This window comes from Polyodon spathula, chromosome 7, assembly GCF_017654505.1.
Source record: "Polyodon spathula isolate WHYD16114869_AA chromosome 7, ASM1765450v1, whole genome shotgun sequence".
NCBI lineage: Eukaryota > Metazoa > Chordata > Actinopteri > Acipenseriformes > Polyodontidae > Polyodon > Polyodon spathula.
The window spans coordinates 35,146,069-35,168,637 of record NC_054540.1 but is presented as its reverse complement, the minus strand read 5'-3'; the positions used below and the strand labels follow the sequence as shown (position 1 = coordinate 35,168,637).

The 22,569-nt window shown below is 39.3% G+C and overlaps 1 protein-coding gene across 1 annotated transcript in view; it reads right to left on the bottom strand.

Annotated features, from left to right (window-relative positions):
- Positions 1 to 22,569, bottom strand: part of LOC121317841 (cat eye syndrome critical region protein 2) — a 91,232-nt gene that overhangs the window by 33,978 nt on the left and 34,685 nt on the right. Inside the window, exon 2 of the mRNA XM_041253942.1 lies at positions 6,929 to 7,023. Within this exon, the coding sequence (XP_041109876.1) occupies positions 6,929 to 7,023 (95 nt within the window). The remainder of the gene's footprint in view (positions 1 to 6,928; positions 7,024 to 22,569) is intronic.

Genomic DNA, 22,569 nt, shown 5'->3' with positions numbered 1-22,569 from the left:
TGTTGATACCCTACGATTGAACATGGTACTAGGTACATTTACCACCACATATGTAGAAATAAAAGATACAAAAGAAATTAAGTGCAAACCCTTTTGATTTTATATATATATATATATATATATATATATATATATATATATATATATATATATATATATATATATATATATATATATATACCAACAATTTTAGCCATAATACCTACAACCAGTGTCTACTAAATCCCCAATGCATGGTATCCCAATGTGTGGGATCATACAGAGAGGGCATTGCCTCAAAGAGGTTTGTCCCTTTTTCAAGGGCATGGCTCTAGCCCACAGAAAGGGTTTACACTCAACAAAAAAGGATCATCATGTCAAGAGTACTGAGCACTTCAGTGCAGCTGCAAACCAGCAGCCCTGCTTCTCCTCCTCCTCCTCCTCTCCCCCAGAGCTGAGTGTTTTATTCTTGAAAGATGAAAAGAAAACGTATTTGAAAGTGGAGGAGCAGAGCAGCCCCTGGGTGCCCAGAGCTGTCTAATCCAATAAAGGATCACATCCTGCTACCGCCTGTCCAAGTGCAGAAAGTGGATCGTTTATTTCAACCTAGACCCAGGAGGATGACACATTTTGCTGTGATGTTAGTTAACCCTTTCCTTGGACAAATCCTTGCAGCGAGTCTCTCTGACTGAAACTAGCTGGGTTTATTGTTTGTTCCACGTATGCTTCTGGCCCCACTGAGGGAGACTCTAGGGATGGTCACAAGAGTAGTTCCTGCAGCTCATTATGAGAGTCAGATATCAAAACAGGGCACACAAGATTACTTGTCAGAGGACATCTGATAAACGACACAGGTTTCAGTTTGTCAGGATTTTATTGTGGTTGAAATAGTTCAACAACACAAGCCTCTAGGATTAATTTACTAAACGTTTCAAAGTGTGTCTTTAATCCAAGTATCTTAGTAGCAGACATCCTCCTCAACGGTTCTAAAACAGACAAATCAGAGCCATCAGGCTCATGAAAATCTAGATCACCATGACCATACAATGCATGTTAATTTCAAAATGTGTGACAAACAGATGGACAGGTTTCATCCATATACCCCCCAGATTCCGATACTCTCATTCCCGGAACTAAAGAATGTCTTAACCTAGTGTCATTACAATATGTTACAGGATAGAAAATGTGTGAGAATGAACACACAAAATAAATTAAATTAAAAAAAAAACAGCAGTAGAAATGAACTAGCCGCGGCTGCCCATGTCGATATAACCGGTACTGATGCTTGCTGCTTTACAAGCAACAGAACACGGAATTAAACTCTAATCCTACTTATATTTAGTCCACTGACTTCAAAAACTGCTGTATTTGCCAGGTTTGTTTGTGTTTTAAAGTGAATTCTGTTGAGTTACTTGAACAAATGATTTTATATTTAACCAAATTTGAACTTAAAGGGAATTCCAAGAGGTGGTGCAGGTCTGATTTTTCAAGTAGGCGATGCCACCCGTCATGATATCAAGAATAAAGCACCACTCAAACTCAACATGGAACTGTTGACTACATTTTGTTTGGGATGTGTGGTGGCAAACACCACACATGAAAACTGGGGCTCTTCTTTAATATTTTAAAACAGATAGGCCTACTTAACTGATAGTCCATTGATGGCTCACTTTGACAAATGGCTCCATAAGATAACTCTGTTAGGCTGGGTATCGGCAGGGTCTTCACGATACAGTAAATGAAGAACGAAAAATAAAGTCACACAATTGTCTCATTTGCTTGTGCAAGTGTTTGCAATAACACTGGTAAAGCACTTTTGGTCAAATATGCTTCATGGCCTGTTTTGCTTTTGTTTAATGTTTATTCTTTAAAATACATTTCTTTAAAACTAAATTACAAAATCAGGACTGGGTGGAAGCCACTTCAGGAGCAAGCTGATTGCTATCACATTCAACGGGTTAAAACTCGCAAGACGCTAAAGTCACACAAAAACAGTAAATATTAATGTCTGTAACTGGGGGACACAATGACATGAAAACTGTATATCGATAGAGATGGTACCATAGTCTTGCAAAACACAGAAATGCAACAACACAATTGCAATATCAAACATATATAGATGTTAATGGATATTTACATATGAAAAGCAATAACTTTAACTTAGTTGTGCTTTGCTTCACAATATCCAGAGACAAACAAGGTCTTGTTATATTGTTTTACTATTCCATCATCAGCCACCTCAAAATCAGAATATTTCAGTACTTCACTGGACTCAGACTTTAGCCAATCCGGAAGTAATTGAACCTTCAGCTGCTCTGCGCCTACATGCTGACTCACGACACCTCTAAAAGTATTAAGTACGGGGTCATGTCAAATTTTGCATTATTTTGAGATATGTTTTGATGTTTTAAAAGTAAATCTCATTTATAATAATGAAAGTTCACATATTATACATTAATAATAGCAGAAGTATTGGACAGCAGAAGCATGCACATCTCAATGCAAAACGGATGACCAATGATGAGCCTGCAGCATGCAACTAACATAGCTACCTCTGCGACTGCCAAGGGTAGTTATTACATTTAAATTGATGTATTTAAATCGTACCTCTCTTTTTAAAACTGTATAATTAGTTTCAGCATTGCTCTATTAAACTGTTTCAGCTAGCATATACTGTTCATGTTCCATTATAATTACCATTGGCACAGTCAGTTTATAAAAGTACTCTCCAAACAAATCCAATTATTTTCTCTGCCATGTGTTTGTAGTGTCAAGAGACAGACAAGGTGACAGCAGAAATCAGCACAAGAACCAGCTGTTTTAGATCCTTGAAGAAGAATGAGAAGCTGCATAGTTTAAGATGTGTAAAGTTCAGCGTTCCAGTTCTGTTTTTGTTCGTTGCATTACATAGGTCTAACGCTTCTACTAATATGTCTAATACACAAACTATTTTGTTTTACTTATCACAAAACTGTTTAAGCATTACTGTGTTATATACAATTGAATTATATGTCTGGCGGCTGTTTCAAAATAAATTATGGTCAACTGTCTGATATTGTTTGTGTGTATATATAAATAAATATATACTTAAGTGTCTTCGTTACTGTGAATTTATCTCTTGGAATATTTTTCAATGAGATAAAAATTCTCGGCTCTTCATGCATGGGAAATAAATGAAAATGTGCTGCTGAACTGTATCGTGCTGAAGTCGAGCATAAGGGACACAGCAGTGATCACTGCAGTTTCCTGCTCGACGTTCATACTTAAGTGCTGGTTGCGGCTAAACTACAACTCATCTTTTATCTCTCAGAAAATTAAACAAAACAAGTAAAAAAAAAAGAAACCGTTCAATACAGCAAAATGAAAAGATGTAAACAGGATTTCAAATAAACCGATCATTCGCCGGAAATTGAGATACTGGTATCCTGAAACGTGATGTCACTTGGTGCAAGCAGCGTATACGATGATTAAATAGAGACTCAGCATTACTGGTGTCTATAGGGTTTGTCGTATATTAATATAAAATAAACGTGACTATACTGCGTTTGTATTTTTGTTGTATTAACAATAAAAAAACATTTAAGTGTCTCTGCTAGTGTACATGATTTTTTAATTTTTTTATTCTACGATATGGAAAATATTGTCAGTATCGATACCATATCAAAATAACAATATTGGTGCCCATCCCTAGTCTGGACTCACTTGTTTGTTGCCACATTCTGCTGAATGGTTAATCTATGCAACTGATGACTGAAATGAACTCAGCATGCTTATATTTTAAATATTTTGCAAGTGCTGACTGTGTACAGTTGTAACATATGGAACAGCATGCTGCAGCTCCCATGCTCAGTGTTAGGGGAGTCTGACGCCATGTAACACAGACAGCTCTTATGATCAGGGCCTACATGTTACCGTTTGTTTCAGTAACAACAGGTTTAAACTGCAGTGAGTTTGTTCTGCTATTTATGAGATTAAAAACTAAATTTGTACACAACACCCACGTTTGGTTACCGTCACAACTGTTGCATGACACAGGGGTTACTGTATTCTGCTGGTGTTACCAGTACAGCCCCTACTGGGTATCGGTTTTAGCAGGAGTACGGTAGCTGTGTTTCCACTCTCCTGTGCACGGTCCTAGCAGCCTTTGGGCCTGTCTGGCTATATTTAAAAACCCATTAGTGTGAGGCAGAGCAGGCTGGTTTGAAAACAAGCTCCTCAAAAACAGCGTCTGGCAACATCATTATAGGTGTTTGGTTTTAGAACTGGCAAACCTGTCAGAGATTAATACAGAGGATGTTTAAAGAGGGACAGAAACATTACGTTTGGACATTTACAGCTTCTGTTCAATAACGAGTCAGATAAGCAGACATTTTTCTTTTTATTTTGGTTCATTAGCCGTTCAGGAGAGAAACAACCTACTGATAAATTTGACAAACATGTTGAAGTAGCTTGAAATAGCTTTAGTAGTATATAAATACAACACAGATAAAGCATGTACTACATTTATGACCAACGATGACCCCATCACACCTCACAGGAGTGCAATCTACAGTACCAGTCAAAAGTTTGAGTACACCTGCTTGAAACCAGGTTTTTCATGATTATCTATGCTTTTAACAGTATAAACTTGTCTATACACTTAATATTTCATTATATGATACGTGTACTTATATAAGCTGATAATCATAAGTTAATTGCATTCAAAAATTTGATTTTGAAATGAAAATGTAAATCTTGTCAATTTCAATGAAATGGTCACCAAAAGCAAGGGGATTTCAGTCTGAAGCCCAAGTCAGTTAAAAGTCTGAAATGTGTATAACATGGTGTTAGAACACTGGCCTACGTATAAAAGTGTCTTTGTTAGATGTTCTCTGAGTTAACTAGCATGTTACCTAATTAACCTTTTGTCACCAATTATTGTTAACAGGTGAGGGTCCATGATTACTATAAATATAGGTAGCATTGTCATTCCTGAATGTAAGGGAGCAGAAAATGGCAAAATACGCTCAGTTAAGCAAAGAAAAAAGACAGTCTGTAATTACTTTAAGAAATAAAGGTCAATCTTTAAGACAAATCGCAAGAACTTTGCAAGTGTCTGTAACTGCTGTGGCCAAGACCATCAAACAATTTGAAGAACCTGGCACTCATGAGGACTGAACAAGGTCAGGCAGGCCAAGGGTGACCTCAGAATCAGAGAACAAATTCATTCGAGTCACAAGTCTGCGAAACCGGCGATTAACTGCCCCTGAAATACAAGCTCAGCTAAATGCTACTAGAAGTACGGATGTTTCAACATCAACTGTTCAGAGGATATTGCGTGAAGCTGGCCTAACTGGAAGAATTGCTGCAAAGAAACCACTGTTAAGAGTGCAGAATAAGAGGAAGAGACGTTCCTGGGCCAAAAAACACAGAAACTGGATATTTGAGGAGTGGAAGTCTGTCTTATGGACCGATGAATAAAAAAAAATGTCAAATATTTAGGTCCAACCTCTGAGTATTTTTAAGACGCAAAGAGGGTGAGAGCATGAGTTCTGCATGTGTGGTTCCCACTGTCAAGCATGGAGGAGGCAGTGTCATGGTCTGGGGTTGCTTTGCTGGTGACAGAGTTGGTGATCTTTACCAAGTCCACGGCAAGCTCAACCAGCATTGCTATCATAGCATACTTCAGAGGCATGCCATTCCATCAAGATTACAGCTAGTTGGGCAGTCCTTCATTCTTCAGCAAGATAATGACCTGAAACACACCTCAAAGTTGTGCAAGAACTATCTGGCGAAGAAGGAAAGTGAAGAACAACTCAATCTAATGACCTGGCTTGCCCAGTCTCCAGACCTCAATCCCATAGAATTTTTATGGGACGAACTAGACAGAAAAGTTAAAGCAAAGCTACCCACAAGAGCCCTACATCTCTGGGAATTGCTGCAGAAGAGCTGGGAAGACGTCAGGTGATTTCCTGCTGAAACTTGTTAACCGAATGCCTCGTGTTTGTGAGGCTGTTATTAAGGCAAAGGGCGGCTATTTTAAAGAATCCAAGATTTAGAGACAATTTTCAATTTTCTTGAACATTACTTTGATACTCCTTATGGGTTTTGTTTTGTATATTGCAACATGTGTTTTCATTTTCAAGTATTTACAGAAACGTATACAACGTAAAACATTGTCAATTATGAAAAAAACCTAGTTTCCAGCAAGCGTACAACTTTTGACTAGTACTGTAAGTTGGAAAAGAAAACTGTTAAACATAAGAAAGATCACAAAATGAGGCAGAGGCCATTCGGCCCATCTTACTCGTTTGGTTGTTAGTAGCTTATTGATCCCAGAATCAAGCAGCTACTTGAAGGATCTCAGGGTGTCAGCTTCAACATTACAAGGGAGTTGGTTCCAGACCTGCACAATTCTCTGTGTAAAAAAGTGCCTCCTACTTTCTGTTCTGAATGTCCCTTTATTAAATCTCCATTTGTGACCCCTGGTCCTTGTTTCTTTTTTCAGGTAGAAAAAGTCCCTTGGATCAACATTGTCCATACCTTTTATAATTTTGAATGCTTGAATCAGGTCGCCGCGTAGTCTTCTTTGTTCAAGACTAAAGAGATTAAGTTCTTTGAGCTGGTTTGCATATGACATGTCTTTTAAACCCGGAATAATTCTGGTTGCTCTTCTTTGCACTCTTTGTAGTGATGTGACCAGAACTGAGCACAATATTCTAGATGAGGTCTTACTAATGCATTGCAAAGTTTTAACATTACTTCCCTTGGTTTAAATTCAACACTTTTCACTATATATCCAAGCATCTTGTTGGCCTTTTTTATAGCTTCCCCACATTGTCTAGATGAAGACATTTCTGAGTCAACAAAAACTCCTAGGTCTTTCTCATAGACTCCTTCTTCAATTTCAGTATCTCCCATATAATATTTACAATGCACATGGAGACTGCGCTCTGCAAATGTTACTCACGTGATATCTGTGCGCTGATAGCAGCCCTGAAGAAGACAAGAGATGAGATCAAACAGAAAGTCAATGTCCTGCTTGTGAAGCGCATCTTCAAGATCCTAATGGGGAGGGGGAGAGAGAGAGAGAGAGTTACATAGATCTCAAACAAACAATTCTAAAACTTTTGCTTATTTTTTTAAAAGAAAGAATGCTCGGGGAAATCATTTTAATCTGAACTGCAGTAATCTACTGATTCAACACACTTGTGTGCTGGTTTCACAGAACAGTGCCACCTGCTGGACACAGCCAGGTCTCCTTAGTCAGTACAGTACTTGCCTAAACCTCAACTGCAGAGGTTCTCAAACTGTGGGTTGTGACCCCAAATGGGGTCCAGTGCCTTTCAATGGGGTCATGAATACTTGTGCAATTAAAGAAATATATATTTTAGTTTAAGAAACAGCTACATTCATTTATTATCACTTTTTACTCCAAATTAGTCCTTGTTTTCTCTTCCTGCCTTTGTCTGAAGTGGTTACCTAACAATCATTTAAGGCTCCCCCCCACCCCCACTGTTACATTTCAGCCAATCAGCACTTCTATACAAGCCTTGCATGTCAGCCAATCAGTGGAATACACACTTCTGTAGTGTTAACTCGACGATATTTGCTGTGAAGGGAGTTCAAAAAGTTTTACTTTAGAGTAGCGTTTGCCGCTACAGGATAATGCTGTATGAGCGGGTTGCAAACTCAGTGACTAATGGCAACATTGTGTTAACACAAGAACTAATAGTATGTTGCTGGATGCATGACAACACACGGGCCGACAGCCCTGCAAATCTGTTTTCCTTATAGTTATAATGGGTGCATGTTCTGCATTGGGACTGACCCCCTCACCAGCACAGAAAAGGTGCATATGGGACTCTGGTTATAAATATTGGGTGAAATCTGTGCTCCACAAGCTAGTTTGGAGATTGGCGGAAGCGTCCGTTTTAAAAGAAACAAATGATAAAGAAAGTGCAGTGTACAACACTGTTTTGTTTACCCTTTTTATTTTATTGTGCATTTTGGTGCATACCTCCTTTTATTTTCTATCCCTCCCTACCCAGTATTTATCCGTGTTCCTTCTTTTCCAGCAATAATATTTTGCTACAGTATTTTAAAATGGACCGTTTTCTGAAGAGTTTTGGAAACGGTAGAAAACGGTAAAAAAACAAGAACCCGAAAGTATGATAATAAATAACTGGAACACGGTTTTACCTGGTTTGGTTCTGAAGAGGAGCCACGGCCACAGTGTGTGGTGAAGTGCTGGCTAAGGACAGCTTAAACCCATCGAAAATGTTGTGGCACTTCTAGACAAAGCACGGCTCTCCAAGAGAAACCTATCGATTTCTATCAGTGAAAATTAAGAGCTAAGGTGCCAGACGAAAGTACTCAAGTTGGCAGGCTACAACTAACGAAAAGACTGCAACTTTTACTGTGTCACACTGGATAGCCAAAACTGATGAACATCACAATATTGGAGAAACCTTTTTCCACCTTGCGCCAAGCAGGTGGTTTCGATTTATGATGGGACAAAGTGCTGCCAGTTAGCTTGATTCGCTTGATTCCCTGTCTCATGACATCAGTGCCTGGCGTCCTCACAGTATGGTTATTGACCTGTATGAGCAAATGATTGTCAAGGTAAAGCGAAGTATTTGATGAAACGTCTGATTTGTCAAGTGCTGCTCAGATGCTGACTACATTAGATTTGAAGATGACGGGAACTCTTTGCTCCTTTGGATGTTCTTGTCTCTGATGCTGGCTGGGAATGGCAGCACTGTGTATGCATTTACAGGGACGATGCTCATGCCATGAGAGGAAGAAACAGCGGGTTGGTCACCAGAGTGCAGGCTCTTGCACCACAAGCCACTTACACTCACTGCATGATACAAAGACAAGACCTTGTTGCTAAAAAAATAAATAAAAAAAAAAGTCACCCAGCCAAAGCTGTTCGCCTTGTCAGCTTTATCAAGTCTCATCCAACTAATGCCTTCCTGTTTGGAGTTTTGTGTGATGAGATGGGAACAGAGCACCGTCAGCTACTTACCACATAAGTTTGCTGGCTGTCACGGGGCAAGGTGCTCAATCATTTCTTTGAACTCAGAGAGGAAGTGAGAATATTTCTGACAACAATTCTCCACTAGCCAAAAAGCTTGTAGATGCTAAATGGCTTGCTTTGCTGGCAGCTTACCTTATTTTTGATCACTAACATCCTTAACATGTCACTGCAAGAACGAGATACATCTGTCCTTACTCTCACTGACAAAATTGAAAGCTGGATCAAGAAGCTGGCGCTGTGGTAGGATCGCATAAATCGTGGCAGTCTGGCAACATTCGAAGATTTAGAAGACATTACCAAAGGAAGGTTCGAACCTTTGAGGGTACGTATTCGCATAATTTATTGGTGACGTCACCACAGCTACTTGTTTATGTTTGGATTGAAAAATCTTACTTTTACAGGTAATCCATAAATGGAATAAACATTCACGTGTGGTTTAAAAGTGTGTTGTATAGAACAGTAATCATGTTTTTATAATTGAATAAAAATACATGCTTATTTATATGTAATTGAGCCTGCCTGCATTCTATACAGTAAGCTTGCATTCCAACAGCACCAACTGCAGCGGACAAAGCTTTATTTAACAGTCACCGTTCCAAACAGGTTATCAGTCTCATTTTACGACTACTAAAAATATTAATACTACTAAGATGAACTTACGCTTGTCAAGTGACCCCAGAGATTGGTTGTGCCTCCATGATACGAGCCATTGCACAGTTTGCATTCAACTTTTTTTTGTTGTTGTTGTTGTTGTCTGGGCACTTAAAAATCCCAAACAGCAGAGGGGTTTCGTATGGAGCGCCATTTGTGCCAAAACTACTCAGCCGTTAGTTTGTCAATTCGTGAATTTGTCCATACATTTGTCAACTCATACAGTAATTCATAAACGTATTTGTTAATTCATCTAATAATTAATTGACAAATTAATGAATTAATATGAAAGGCTGTACAGACCTGCAAATTTCCAATAAGTCAAACAAACTTCCAGCTGTCAATCTCGCACTTTGCCGAAAACACTGCAACCTTTTTAGCCAATGGGAGCACACACTAATATTTTAATCAATGAAAATTCAGCCTCACTTAACTGCTTCAGCCATTAATATTTACAAGGGCATTTCAAAAGTCATTCTATTTAACAAGATACTCGACTCCACTGTTTTCAATGGAGACTTCCGTCTCTCTGCGCGCAAAGCATTGTGGTATATAGAGTTAGGCAAAAAAATTATATGGCGAGTCAATTCAGGCGTACGAAATGTTGCTGGTTTTCGCTGTTAAAAAAAAAAAAAAATGCCGTTAGTTTGTTTACTGTACTATATTGCTCCATCCTGTTAATATTTTATGTTGCATTGTTATTTATTTCTAAAGTAACCGGTGTTACCGGACTGTTAAATGACTTCAATCAGTACACTTCTTTAGAGTGATGTTTCGGCGCTTGCGAAAACGAACAGGACAGTGCTCAAAAAATAGCATTTTTCACAATAACTACGTATTGTAATAATTTGCTAATGTTGCCGTTTTCTTCAAAAGGCCTTGGGCAAATGTGAAATCTACTTCAAAAGTTTTATGCATTTTTTTAACATGGCGAAAACCAGCAACATTTCGTACACCTGCATTGATTCTCCATAGAACTGTTTTGCCTAATTCTCTATATACCACAATGCTTTGCACGCAGTGAGACAGAAGTCTCCATTGAAAATCAGCAGAGTGGAGTATCTTATTAAATAGAATATCTTCCGAAACGCCCTTCTAAATATTATTGGCTGAAGCAGTTAAGTGAGGCTGAATTTTCACTGATTAAAATATTAGTGTTTGCTCCCATTGGCTAGAAAGGTTACAGTGTTTTCGGCACAGTGCGAGATTGATAGTTGGAAGTTTGTCGGGTTGATTGGAAATTTGCAGGTCAGTACAACCTTTCGTATTCATGAATTCACAAATTAAAGAATTACACTATGTAACGCAATTTTTGTTCCTGGGTAGTAAGTGTTATTTCCTAATTGCTTATGCCTCAAAAGTATAGAAAATACCTATTATTCCCCACAAACTTTGCTTTTGTGACCAGGACAGTGATATTTTGAAATGTACCTATTTCTAATGAGAATGGTCTTTTCATTCACATAAAGTCAGAAAAAAACAACATATGAATCCAAATTAACATGTATTTATACTAAAGTAATACAAAAATGACTACAAAAGATTTAGAAGTGAGTAGTTTTTTGGGATTTACGATTATACTGTAAATCACTTTCACGAATCAGCCCCCAAAGTCCAGTATATCCTGGTGGAAGCGCTCGCCTTGCTCCTCCGAGTACACTCCCATGTTCTCCTTGAATTTATCAAGATGAGCATCAAGGATATGGACTTTGAGGGACATCCTACAGCCCATTGTGCCGTATTTCTTCACCAGAGTCTCAGCCAGCTCCACATAGTTTTCGGCCTTGTGATTGCCCAGGAAGTCCCGAACCACTGCGACAAAGCTGTTCCAAGCCACTTTCTCCTTACTAGTGAGCTTCTTGGGGAATTCACTGCACTCCAGGATCTTCTTTATCTGTGGTCTGACGAAGACACCGGCTTTGACCTTTGCCTCAGACAGCTTAGGGAAGAAGTCTTGAAGGTACTTGAAGGCTGCCGACTCCTTATCTAGAGCTCTGACAAATTGTTTCATAAGGCCCAATTTGATGTGCAGTGGTGGCATCAGCACCTTCCGGGGGTCCACCAGTGGTTCCCACTTGACGTTGTTCCTCCCCACAGAGAACTCGGTCCGCTGTGGCCAGTCCCGCCTGTGGTAGTGCGCCTTGGTGTCCCTGCTGTCCCAAAGGCAAAGATAGCAGGGAAACTTGGTAAAACTGCCTTGGAGACCCATCAGGAATGCCACCATTGCAGCCTCTTGATGCCATCTCAGAAAAATGCAGATATGTAGTTCCAGCTGCCTAAGTGGATAAACTGAACTGGTGGGCTTAAGGCCCCTGTATTTATACTACTATTTATATTACTGGAAAGTTCTAGAAGTTACTCCAAGTTTACTCAGCACTGAATCTATCTGGAATGTTCTGGAAAATAGGTACATTTCAAAATATCACTGTCCTGGTCACAAAAGCAAAGTTTGTGGGGAATAATAGCCATTTTCTATACTTTTGAGGAGTAAGCAATTAGGAAATAACACTTACTACCCACGAACCAAAAAAAAAATAAATTGTTACACAGTGTTATTAGATGAATTAACAAATACGTTTATGAATTACTGCATGAATTGACAAATTTATGGACGAATTGCTGGACAAATTGACTAATTCAAGAATTGACAAACAAATTGACAAACTAATGGCTGGATAGTTTTGGCACAAATGGCGCGCCATAATTGGGACAGTTCTTTCAATACCGCTGACGCTATACAGCACTTTGCTGTCAAGATGGTGAATGAAAACATTTGCTGCTGGCTTTTTTTAAATTAAAATTATTAGTGTTGGCGTATATTTTGTATGTTTCAACCATATTCTACCACAGCACTTGTCCCACACACTAGGTATTATATTTTACTGAAGCAATACAACCACTACAGGTATGAGCTCACTGCTTTGGATACTATACCCTGCTCCAGTTGTATGTAATGTATAACAATTTGGTAGCGTATTTTAATAACTTTTGTTTATGTAATATGCATTATACAAATCAAAAGATCTAATTTTGCATGTGAGTGACATTTAATGTATGATTTATAGTATTCACACATTGTCAAACCGTTTCTGTTAACAGGAAGAAAAAAACAAAAACAAAACATACATACAGTGCATGAACCCGTCGGACGAACCTTTGAAGGTTTAAAACAATCTTCGAGTCTCTGGCTAGCGAACGAACCTTCGGACACAACCCTAGCCTTTCCCGTCTACCTTTGTGAATCAGTTTTTTTCTGCACTCACTTTACTAAAAAAACAAGTACAGGACCAGTCTCACTGTTGGAGATGACCTTCACCTTTACCTCAGTCACACAGAGCCCAGTTTCAGCAATTGTTTTCATCCACACAAGTACCAATACTAACTATTCTGCAGTAATACAGGGCAGTGGGGTCGCGAAGTAATGTATTAGTAGAGGGGGTCGCAGTGCCATGAAGTTTGAGAACTGCTGCTCTACTGCATAATGCGCCACACAAACAAGCATGGGTATTCTCTTTGTTGTAAAAAAAAAACAAAACAAAGAAAACAGTAGTGACCTAATCATAATAACAACAATGAAAATGCAGTGGGGCCCCCAAAAGCAATGTTTGAACCACGCTCCCAAGCAAAGTGAAATCAATTTCAGATTTGTGGGGGGGTTCCCAAGTGGTGAATCTGGTAAAGGCACTGTATGTGCTCTATAGCCTGGAGGTCACCGGTTCGAGTCTAGGCTATTCCACTGCCGACCGTGGACAGGAGTTCCCAGGTGGCAGTGCACATTAGCAGATCGCTAATGTTCTGCGTGGTCCTCTGACGCTGTAGCTCTGAGGTGGCTGTATGGCTGGCCTGTATAGTGAAAAGAAGTGAAACGGCTGAAACATTTCGGAGGACCCGTGTGTCTGTCTTTGTGTCTCCCAAGTCAGCGCGAGGATGGCAGTGGTGAGCCGGGTTGGAATAAAAATAATTTGGCATTTCAAACTGGGGAGAAATTCAGAAAAATAACTGGCGATTCCAAATTTTTAAAAAATAAAGAAATTCAGTTATGTGGTTCTCAAATACACCAATAAGGCTCTGTACCTGCTGGTGTATTCCAAAGACTGTGGAATAGTTTAATATGCTGAGGAAATAGATAAACAATGAATTAGTGAATGAGTTTAATAAAAAAATGGGGCGATAGATCGTGCCAATGTCAATTCTTTGTGAGAAAAAAACAGAACATTGAACAAACAGAGGACATGGTACAACTGACAAAATACATATAAATATATGCATATTATTACGTGCGAGTGAACAAAAACAACGCATCCCCAGTGGCATACTAGAAGGGGATTGGCATTTTGGACGGATTGGTTTGCTCCAGTACCATGAAGTAAAATGGACATGCCTATGTGAAAAAGATGGCGGGAAAGCAAATGCAATGGAGAGAAAGGAACACAATGCAGCAGTATTTCAAATATTCCGACAATAAACTCAAGTGTACTGTTGCCCAGCAAACACTAAAAGTCACCTTGATACGGCAGCCACAGCTGGTCACCAACACACTAAGCTTGTTTATATAACCCTCCAAATACAAGATACAAGGCTTGACGGTACTGTATGTCTGCAGTACTGTTAAAATTACTCACATGTGGAATAGTCCAGTTGTGTAGTGTATGACGCTACTGTAATATATCTCAAAGTGTTGTGTCATTCAGGTGTGACCATCTCCAGATTGAATATTACTAATCTGGAGCAGCATTTACTGAAGTTTTTTTTTTCGTACAACAAAGAGAATACCAATGTTTGTTTGTGTGGCGCATTATGCAGCAGAGCAGCGGTTCTCAAACTTCTTGGCACTGCGACCCCCTCTACCAATGGAAGGAGGAATGTGTGTGAGAGAGACAGAAGAAACAGAAATAGCAATTGCTACTCAGGATGGGAAGCACCTGTACAGTATTTGTTTTGGGTGGAGGGAGAGAAGTGTTCGTGACCTGTTTTTGTATTCACTTTTGTTTTGCTCTGTGAGCAGTGTTTTGTCAACTCTTTTTATTTGTTATTGCTTTGAATAAAAAACAGCGCAACTGTGCTTTCAACCCCGACAGTACCTGCCGGTGTTTCTCCATCAACGTCCTGGTCTGGGAACGTCACTACTCAGCTGTCCTGCCAGAAGGGTTCCATGCCCTAAATACCGGTATGCTTATTGGAAGCTGACACAGCTACTCCTCTGAATAGACATGAACTCCTCCACAAAAACATGATTGTGTTTCATCATGCAAATCCCTGTCCGTCCCTTCCAGCTATGGCACTGAAAGGCTGTTGCAAAAAATGCAAAACATGCTCACAGAAGGCCTCAGGGCTATCCCACTGCAAGAAAAACAAAAGGCAACATCTGTGGTAAAATGGAAGTCTGAATTAAAACGTAAAGATCTGTCAGAAGGTAAATTGCCAAGACATCTGTCTGTCTACAACTGGGGCAACTAGCCTGCGTCACCATATCAGCTTGTCCTTATTATTACAGAACAGTAAATGGGCAAACTAGTAGAGGAATGACATTTCAGATAAATTAATGTTTCATTTAATTTTTAGTTAAGAGTTTAATTCATTTTGTACTGTAGAAATTACGAAAACAGATTTGAAGGCAGAAGGAATTTAGCATCTCTCCTTAAATGGATGGAAAGGTCAATTTGCAGACTGAAAATACAAGCTTAAAAAGAAACATGTAAAAAAAACTACTGTAATGGAGCTCAAATTACAGTAACTAACTTGATTCTTCTTGCAACTTTCTTGTAAAACAGCTGCTGTGCAGTTGCCAGTATATAGAATAGGTTAAACCAAAATGCAATACGTACAGAAGGTATTTTGCACAGAAAGGTTTTCAATTAATTTCTCCTGGTTTTATCCTGTGACATTTATAAAGACATAACAAGATGGTTTATTTTACTAAAAAGAGCAAAAACAATAATCTCCTTCCTGTCTTTTTCCATTCAGCTAGTCCACTTCACACATCAGCTAACTCCTTATTGTACTGTGCCAGGCGAAATGCTACAAGTCTGAGCCTTTGGAGAACAGAATCTAATTTTTCAGTTCAGCAAACCTTGCGTCCCAGAGGGATTAGGAAACAGCTACTGTACACACTTTGTCTGCTTTTAAAAGCTCTGGGTTTCCTCTCTGTCGATTACAATCCTGTCAGGACTGTACCCTCCTATTCTCTGAGCCAGAGCGCAGAAACAGTGGTGCCTTTCAACCACCATGCAAACTAGATTCTACAATGAAGTCGAAATATTATCGGAATCTACAGAAGGGGCTCCTAAACTTTCCTGGGCCACCAGGACCTCTTTATAAAAAGGTGGTGATCATGAGAAGGATATTCTCTCTCTCTCTCTCTCTCTCTCTCTCTCTCTCTCATTTACTGGTATGGTAAACATCGTTCAAGACGTTTTTCAAATCAAGTAAGCTTATTTGTGTATAAAACAAAACGACGAGTCGCGGTCCTTTCGCAGCCAATGTCATCTTTATGGCACGTAGCTGAAATCGTAAAGTAATATAAATGTCCCTGGGAGCAGACTGTCTCTGTTTAGCACACGCAAGAACTTGCAGAAAGGATATAACTGTCTTGAGAATTAAGAAAACATATTTGAAAGCAGAACATTATGACATTTTTAACTTTCATAGCTGAAGAGGTGCCGGGGTTATGCCTCAAGCCCACAGGTGGTACTGCTTTTACAGTCAGTTACAAGCCTGTCACCCTGCTCTACTTAAAAAGCATTTTCAAAACTGATTCGCTGGTAGGATGGGACCAGCAAATCAGATGCTAGTTAACACGAGCAGGAGAAGAAGGGCACGCCCACTGCTTGTCTAACAGAAATACTGTAAATAGCAGGGCATTCGGTGCAGTTTTGTTAATAAACTTAAATAATGTTATTGACTATGCACATTACAACAATGTAATTGTTGAATAGATTATCCAGTACTTATATTGATGTACAGTACTGTGCAAAAGTTTTAGGCAGGTGTGAAAAAATGCTGTAAAGTAAAAATGCTTTCAAAAATAGACATGTTAATAGATTATATTTATCAATTAACTAAATGCAGAGTGAGTGAACAGAAGAAAAATCTACATCAAATCCATATTTGGTGTAACCACCCTTTGTCTTCAAAACAGCATAGTCAGGTGTATGATTAAACAATTATACCAAACAGGTGCTAATGATCATCAATTCAATACGTAGGTTGAAACACAATCATTAAATGAAACAGAAACAGCTGTGTAAGAGGAATAAAACTGGGTGAGGATCAGCCAAACCCAGCTAACAAGGTGAGGCTGCTGAAGACAGTTTACTGTCAAAAGTCATACACCATGGCAAGACTGAGCACAGCAACAAGACACAAGGTAGTTATACTACATCAGCAAGGTCTCTCCCAGGCAGAAATTTCAAGGCAGACAAGGGTTTCCAGATGTGCTGTCCAAGCTCTTCTGAAGAAGCACAAAGAAACGGGCAATGTTGAGGACCGTAGACGCAGTGGTCGGCCAAGGAAACTTACTGCAGCAGATGAAAGACACATCATGCTTACTTCCCTTCGCAATCGGAAGATGTCCAGCAGTGCCATCAGCTCAGAATTGGCAGAAAACAGTGGGACCCTGGTACACCCATTTACTGTCTGGAGAAGTCTGGTCAGAAGTGGCCTTCTGGAGGACTTGTAGCCAAAAAGCCATACCTCCGACATTGAAACAAGGCCAAGGGACTCAACTATGCACGAAAACACAGGAACTGGGGTGCAGAAAAATGGCAGCAGGTGCGCTGGACTGATGAGTCGAAATTTGAAATATTTGGCTGTAGCAGAAGGCAGTTTGTTCGCTGAAGGGTTGGAGAGCTGTACACGAATGAGTGTCTGCAGGCAACAGTGAAGCATGCTGGAGGTTCCTTGCAAGTTTGGGGCTGCATTTCTGCAAATGGAGTTGGGGATTTGGTCAGAATTAATGGTCTCCTCAATACTGAGAAATACAGGCAGATACTTATCCATCATGCAATACCATCAGGGAGGCATCTGATTGGCCCCAAATTTATTCTGCAGCATGACAATGACCCCAAACATACAGCGAAAGTCATTAAGAACTATCTTCAGTGTAAAGAAGAACAAGGAGTCCTGGAAGTGATGGTATGGCCCCCACAGAGCCCTGATCTCAACATCATCAAGTCTGTCTGGGATTACATGAAGAGAGAGACGCAACTGAGGCTGCCTAAATCCACAGAAGAACTGTGGTTAGTTCTCCAAGATGTTTGGGCTAACCTACCTGCCAAGTTCCTTCAAAAACTGTGTGCAAGTGTACCTAGAAGAACTGATGCTGTTTTGAAGGCAAAGGGTGGTTACACCAAATATGGATTTGATGTAGATTTTTCTTCTGTTCACTCACTTTGCATTTTGTTAATTAATAAATATAAACTATTAACATGTCTATTTTTGAAAGCATTCTTATTTTACAGCATTTTTTCACACCTGCTTAAAACTTATGCACAGTACTGTGTATAAGATGAAGAATGGAATTGATTGAAAAATTGATTTGCAATTTAAGCATTGCAGCCCTGTACCATTGTAGCATTCAATATTCAGTACATTACAGTACCAAACAAGCCTGCATTTGATTTTATCTGCATAACAAAACTAGGCTTTATTTGGAATACAACTGGTCATCAGTGTTTGGTTCATCATTACACAAGTGATATTTTTTTCCTGAACATTTTATTTTGAATTAAAAGGCTTTTAAATCATTGTTTTTAGAGTACAATTTTTGAATACTGCACAAAAGAAAAAATAAATAACTGCTGCTATAGTAAATTCTCTCCAAGCCGAGAACAAGCCCACCGCTTAGAGTCACAGCAGACTTCTGTCTCCGAGTCAACTCAAGTGTGAACATTTTAAAAGACTACAGAGGGATTCACTCCTCCTAAAGACACCCCTCCGAAAGACGAGGTTCAAGTTCAACCAGTGTTCTACCATTCAGACGGCAGCAACTTTGAACCCTCCCCTGCTTCATATTGTTGCGTCTGTATTGAGGTTTGATGGAGCATTAATAATTCAGAAAGTAAACTCTTGTGCTGTGAATAGGCTCTGGCTTGCTGCAGAGAAGCTACAGCAGCCAGCGCCTACTGGGACTGGAGTTGTCAACTGAGGCAGTCCTTAAATCCAGACCCCCCCTCCCAAAACACTGACCCCCTTGCCCCAGCTCAACACAAGGCCCCATGCCCTGGAGACAGATGCCACTGTTTTCCCAGAATCCCCCTCTGCTCTTCACAGCAGAGGCAGAGGGGAGGACATGCAAATCAGCCCTCTGCAATCCATCTCCCCATAGACTTCGTAATACAATTGCGTTTAACTGCTACACCGCACACGCAGACCCCTTCCTCCACTCAAAACAACCGCTTAACCCCTTAATCACCAGGTAGGCTCTCTGTGTTACACGATTCTGTCTATGGTTCAGTCCACGTCTTCAGTCCAAGTAGGTCCTACATAAAGTTGAATCTGCTATAATTTGTGCATCACTGCTAAAAAATATAGTTCATTAAAACCAAAGACACAATAGATTCGGGTAATGCCTTCATCAGCACAGCGATACTGGACCACAATACAATAGAATACATTGGTACCAAAGGGTTCAAATCAAGGTTCAAGCCTTCAGCAGTGTAAATAAATAGTATGAATTGCTGTGGGTTGAGAACTTGCCGTTTATAAAAATTGCAAATTACCACTAAATGGTGCAGTGGTAGGGCCTCAAATCATCTCTCCATCTTCTACCACCTAATTAACCTCCAAACTCTGTCCCAGAATTTGTCACTTTCCCCAGACTTCCTGTTCTTCATTGATGTAGTGAATGGAAAACCTGAGCGATCAGTGAACAGGATGCTTACTACGGACCAGGTGTTGTCATATACCTACAGTGGTACTAGGAGGCAGCAGTATATACAATACAAGCCATGCAGAGCTGCCTGACCAGGTTTGCATACCTGCCTCGTGCAATATGTAGCATAGGTAAGGATTTCAAGGACAGGAATACAAATATGATCACCTGCTTCTGGTCTGTCATCCATAACAAGTCTGTGCTTCCTGTTACAGATTTGCTGTAGTTTAAAAAAAGAAAAGAAATGGAGCCACTTCACCAGAATTCAAAAACACCATCTTCCAATACTGAACTTTACTCAACAAGAGTTTTCGTTTACAGCACGGAAATGTGTATTTTTTTCAGGTCAGTAGCAATTTCAGATTAACTAACTTATCAAGTGCAAACATAAATAAATAAATAAATCAGAAAAATCTGACAGATTCACATAGAACAATAGATTAGAAAAGTATTATTATTATTATTTATCTGTTTGGCAGACACCTTGGGTAAACTAGCTGCAGTCTGACTCAGGTTTTTAGGAATGTTAGTGTCCTACTACTAACAACACCTTTTTTTTCCCCCCCTTGAAACCATGACACCATTAAAATAAAAAATAAAAAATAAACAGTGCATGCACAAACAGGGTCTTCAGAAAAATCAGCAGACTGACATGCTCCAGGCATAATGGTCCTTATTTTTTGCATGGGGACCCCAACAGTATTTATTTATTCACATTTAATTTGACTTGTGTCCCTTTTGTATCCAAATTTCCACACTATATTATGACTAGCCAAGTACATCTTGCACCTCAGAGTGTAACCATTAAACCTGTCCACCCTCCCAGTGGATGTAAAAAGTAGCACACAACCTACAGTACGTGCTATTTCTTAATGATTATATTGTATCCTCTGGGGGCAGACGGCTGCAGGGGGCAGGTTAATGGTTACATCCTGGTGTAACCAGGGGTGCTTTAAATGAGTTTTAAAACACAAATTCAACAGGATGTGATAATTTAAACAGAGGAAAAATATTATCCTAGCTACACTGTTCAGTTTCTGGGGGGGCTCCTCTTTCTCTGCCAGAGGCCGACACCGTGAATTGATGACAATGGCTGAAATTCAAGTGCTGCCAGTCACAGGAGGAGAATTATGATCCCTGGTAACCTCAAGTTAAAAGGGGAGTGATGGGATAGTGTTACAGTAGCCTGTGACTTACAAAGAAGCTACCTCTACTCCAGCTCCAACAGCACCACAGTGGCGACTCAGAGGCCAGAAGTAAAACCACAGTGCACTTTGATCAAACATCAAAAACTGAAACCACAGATGGGAAGGGGGGATGACTACAAATATATAAAAAAATGTGTATATATTATTACACACACAATATATATATATATATATATATATATATATATATATATATATATATATATATATATATATATATATATATATATATAATATAGCTCTATAAGCAAAAGATTTAGGAAGAAAACAGTTTAAATCTCATCTGACTAGATTTTCCCTACAGTATTCCTACATTCCTGATAGTTTTTCTGGTTTCCATTTCCCAAATGTATTTTTGAACTACTGAGTGGAAGCAAATGCCTACATTTGTACTGGAGACTCCTAAGACAGGGAGGATTGCACACGCTTGCGTGATTTAAATTAGAAACTGAGAACTGTTCTTGCTGGGGGAGTTTGATAGGGAGGATTTGCAGTACACGCTCATGGGATTTAAAACAGAATCGCAAACTGTGGCGAAATGTAAAAAAATGTCTTACACACAAAAATCCCACAAGAATATGCCCGTGGCCATAAGGATTTAGTTGTGGAAGACAAATGGAAAGAAGGTACCACTTAAGTGTGCAAGTACTGTCGTGTTACTATATTGTGCCAGAAAGAAAAAACTCCCAAGAATTTCGGAAGGTAACCGGAAACAATAATTTCCCATAGTATATAAAAAGCGAGTCGAGAGAGAAATAAATAAATAAATAAATAAACCCAACAATAACAAACAAACCACAACAACTACTTCAGGGTACATCTCCACAAAACTCGAACAGCTAAAAATAAAACCGCAAAGAATTAAATAAAACATCGAAAAACAGAAGCCCTAACTATAAAATCTAGCACAGATAGAAAAGCTAACAGTAACAATTATATACTTGGTGACCAAAGGGGATAGTGTATGAAGAAAGTGTATTTTTTTCTTGGTGCGGTAGTAATTAGGTCCTCTCTCATAGTGACAGATATATATAAACACACATTTACTGCAAGCAAGTGTCTTTGGGAAACCAAGAATAAGCAAGGATGGAATAAAAGGGGAGGGGGGGAGTGTGCGGAGACAGGTGCAGATGGAGTTCAGAAAGAGCTGTAATTAAGTCCCCTGGTTCACATCCTAATGATAAAGGGGATCGATTTCTTCCTCCACTGCCTTTGTAACCCCCTCTACAGAATGTGATGACCACAGCCATGCAGTAAAGATCCGGTTCTACAGAACAAGCCTGTCACAGACATCCATCCCGACACAGCTGTGAAAACAATTAGAGCTATCAGTAACATGACCTATATGTACTGTATGTAAACAAGTTTAAGACGGACTGATGCTTTCATAATCCCAAATTCGAAAGCTCTCAATAGTATGTTTTAGGAGCGTGTAATTAACTTTAAGAAATCTGAAGTGGTTAGGCATTAATTAAATGGAATATAACATGTTAATCACTCAACACAAAACAATGCGGATCCTTGGTTTCCCTTGTTTACACAATTATTGACTATCAATCAATAACAATGACAGCGGTATTAAATTAGAACCTGTTGTGATCAAGCTAACGAAAACTAAACTTATATTTTATAGAGATTATTGGTCTTACTCTTTTGACATGAATTTATTTTTATTTTTTTCCCCCTCAGCTTTCCTTAGTTTATTTATTAATACATGATCTCTGCTGTGAATTGTGGGATTGTAGTCCTGGGAAGTGTGTTCTCTCTCATTAAACTCCACAAAGAAATCCATAGCCCATGTTCCTCAGTGGCAGCTCGAGTTGTAATTGTGAAGATGA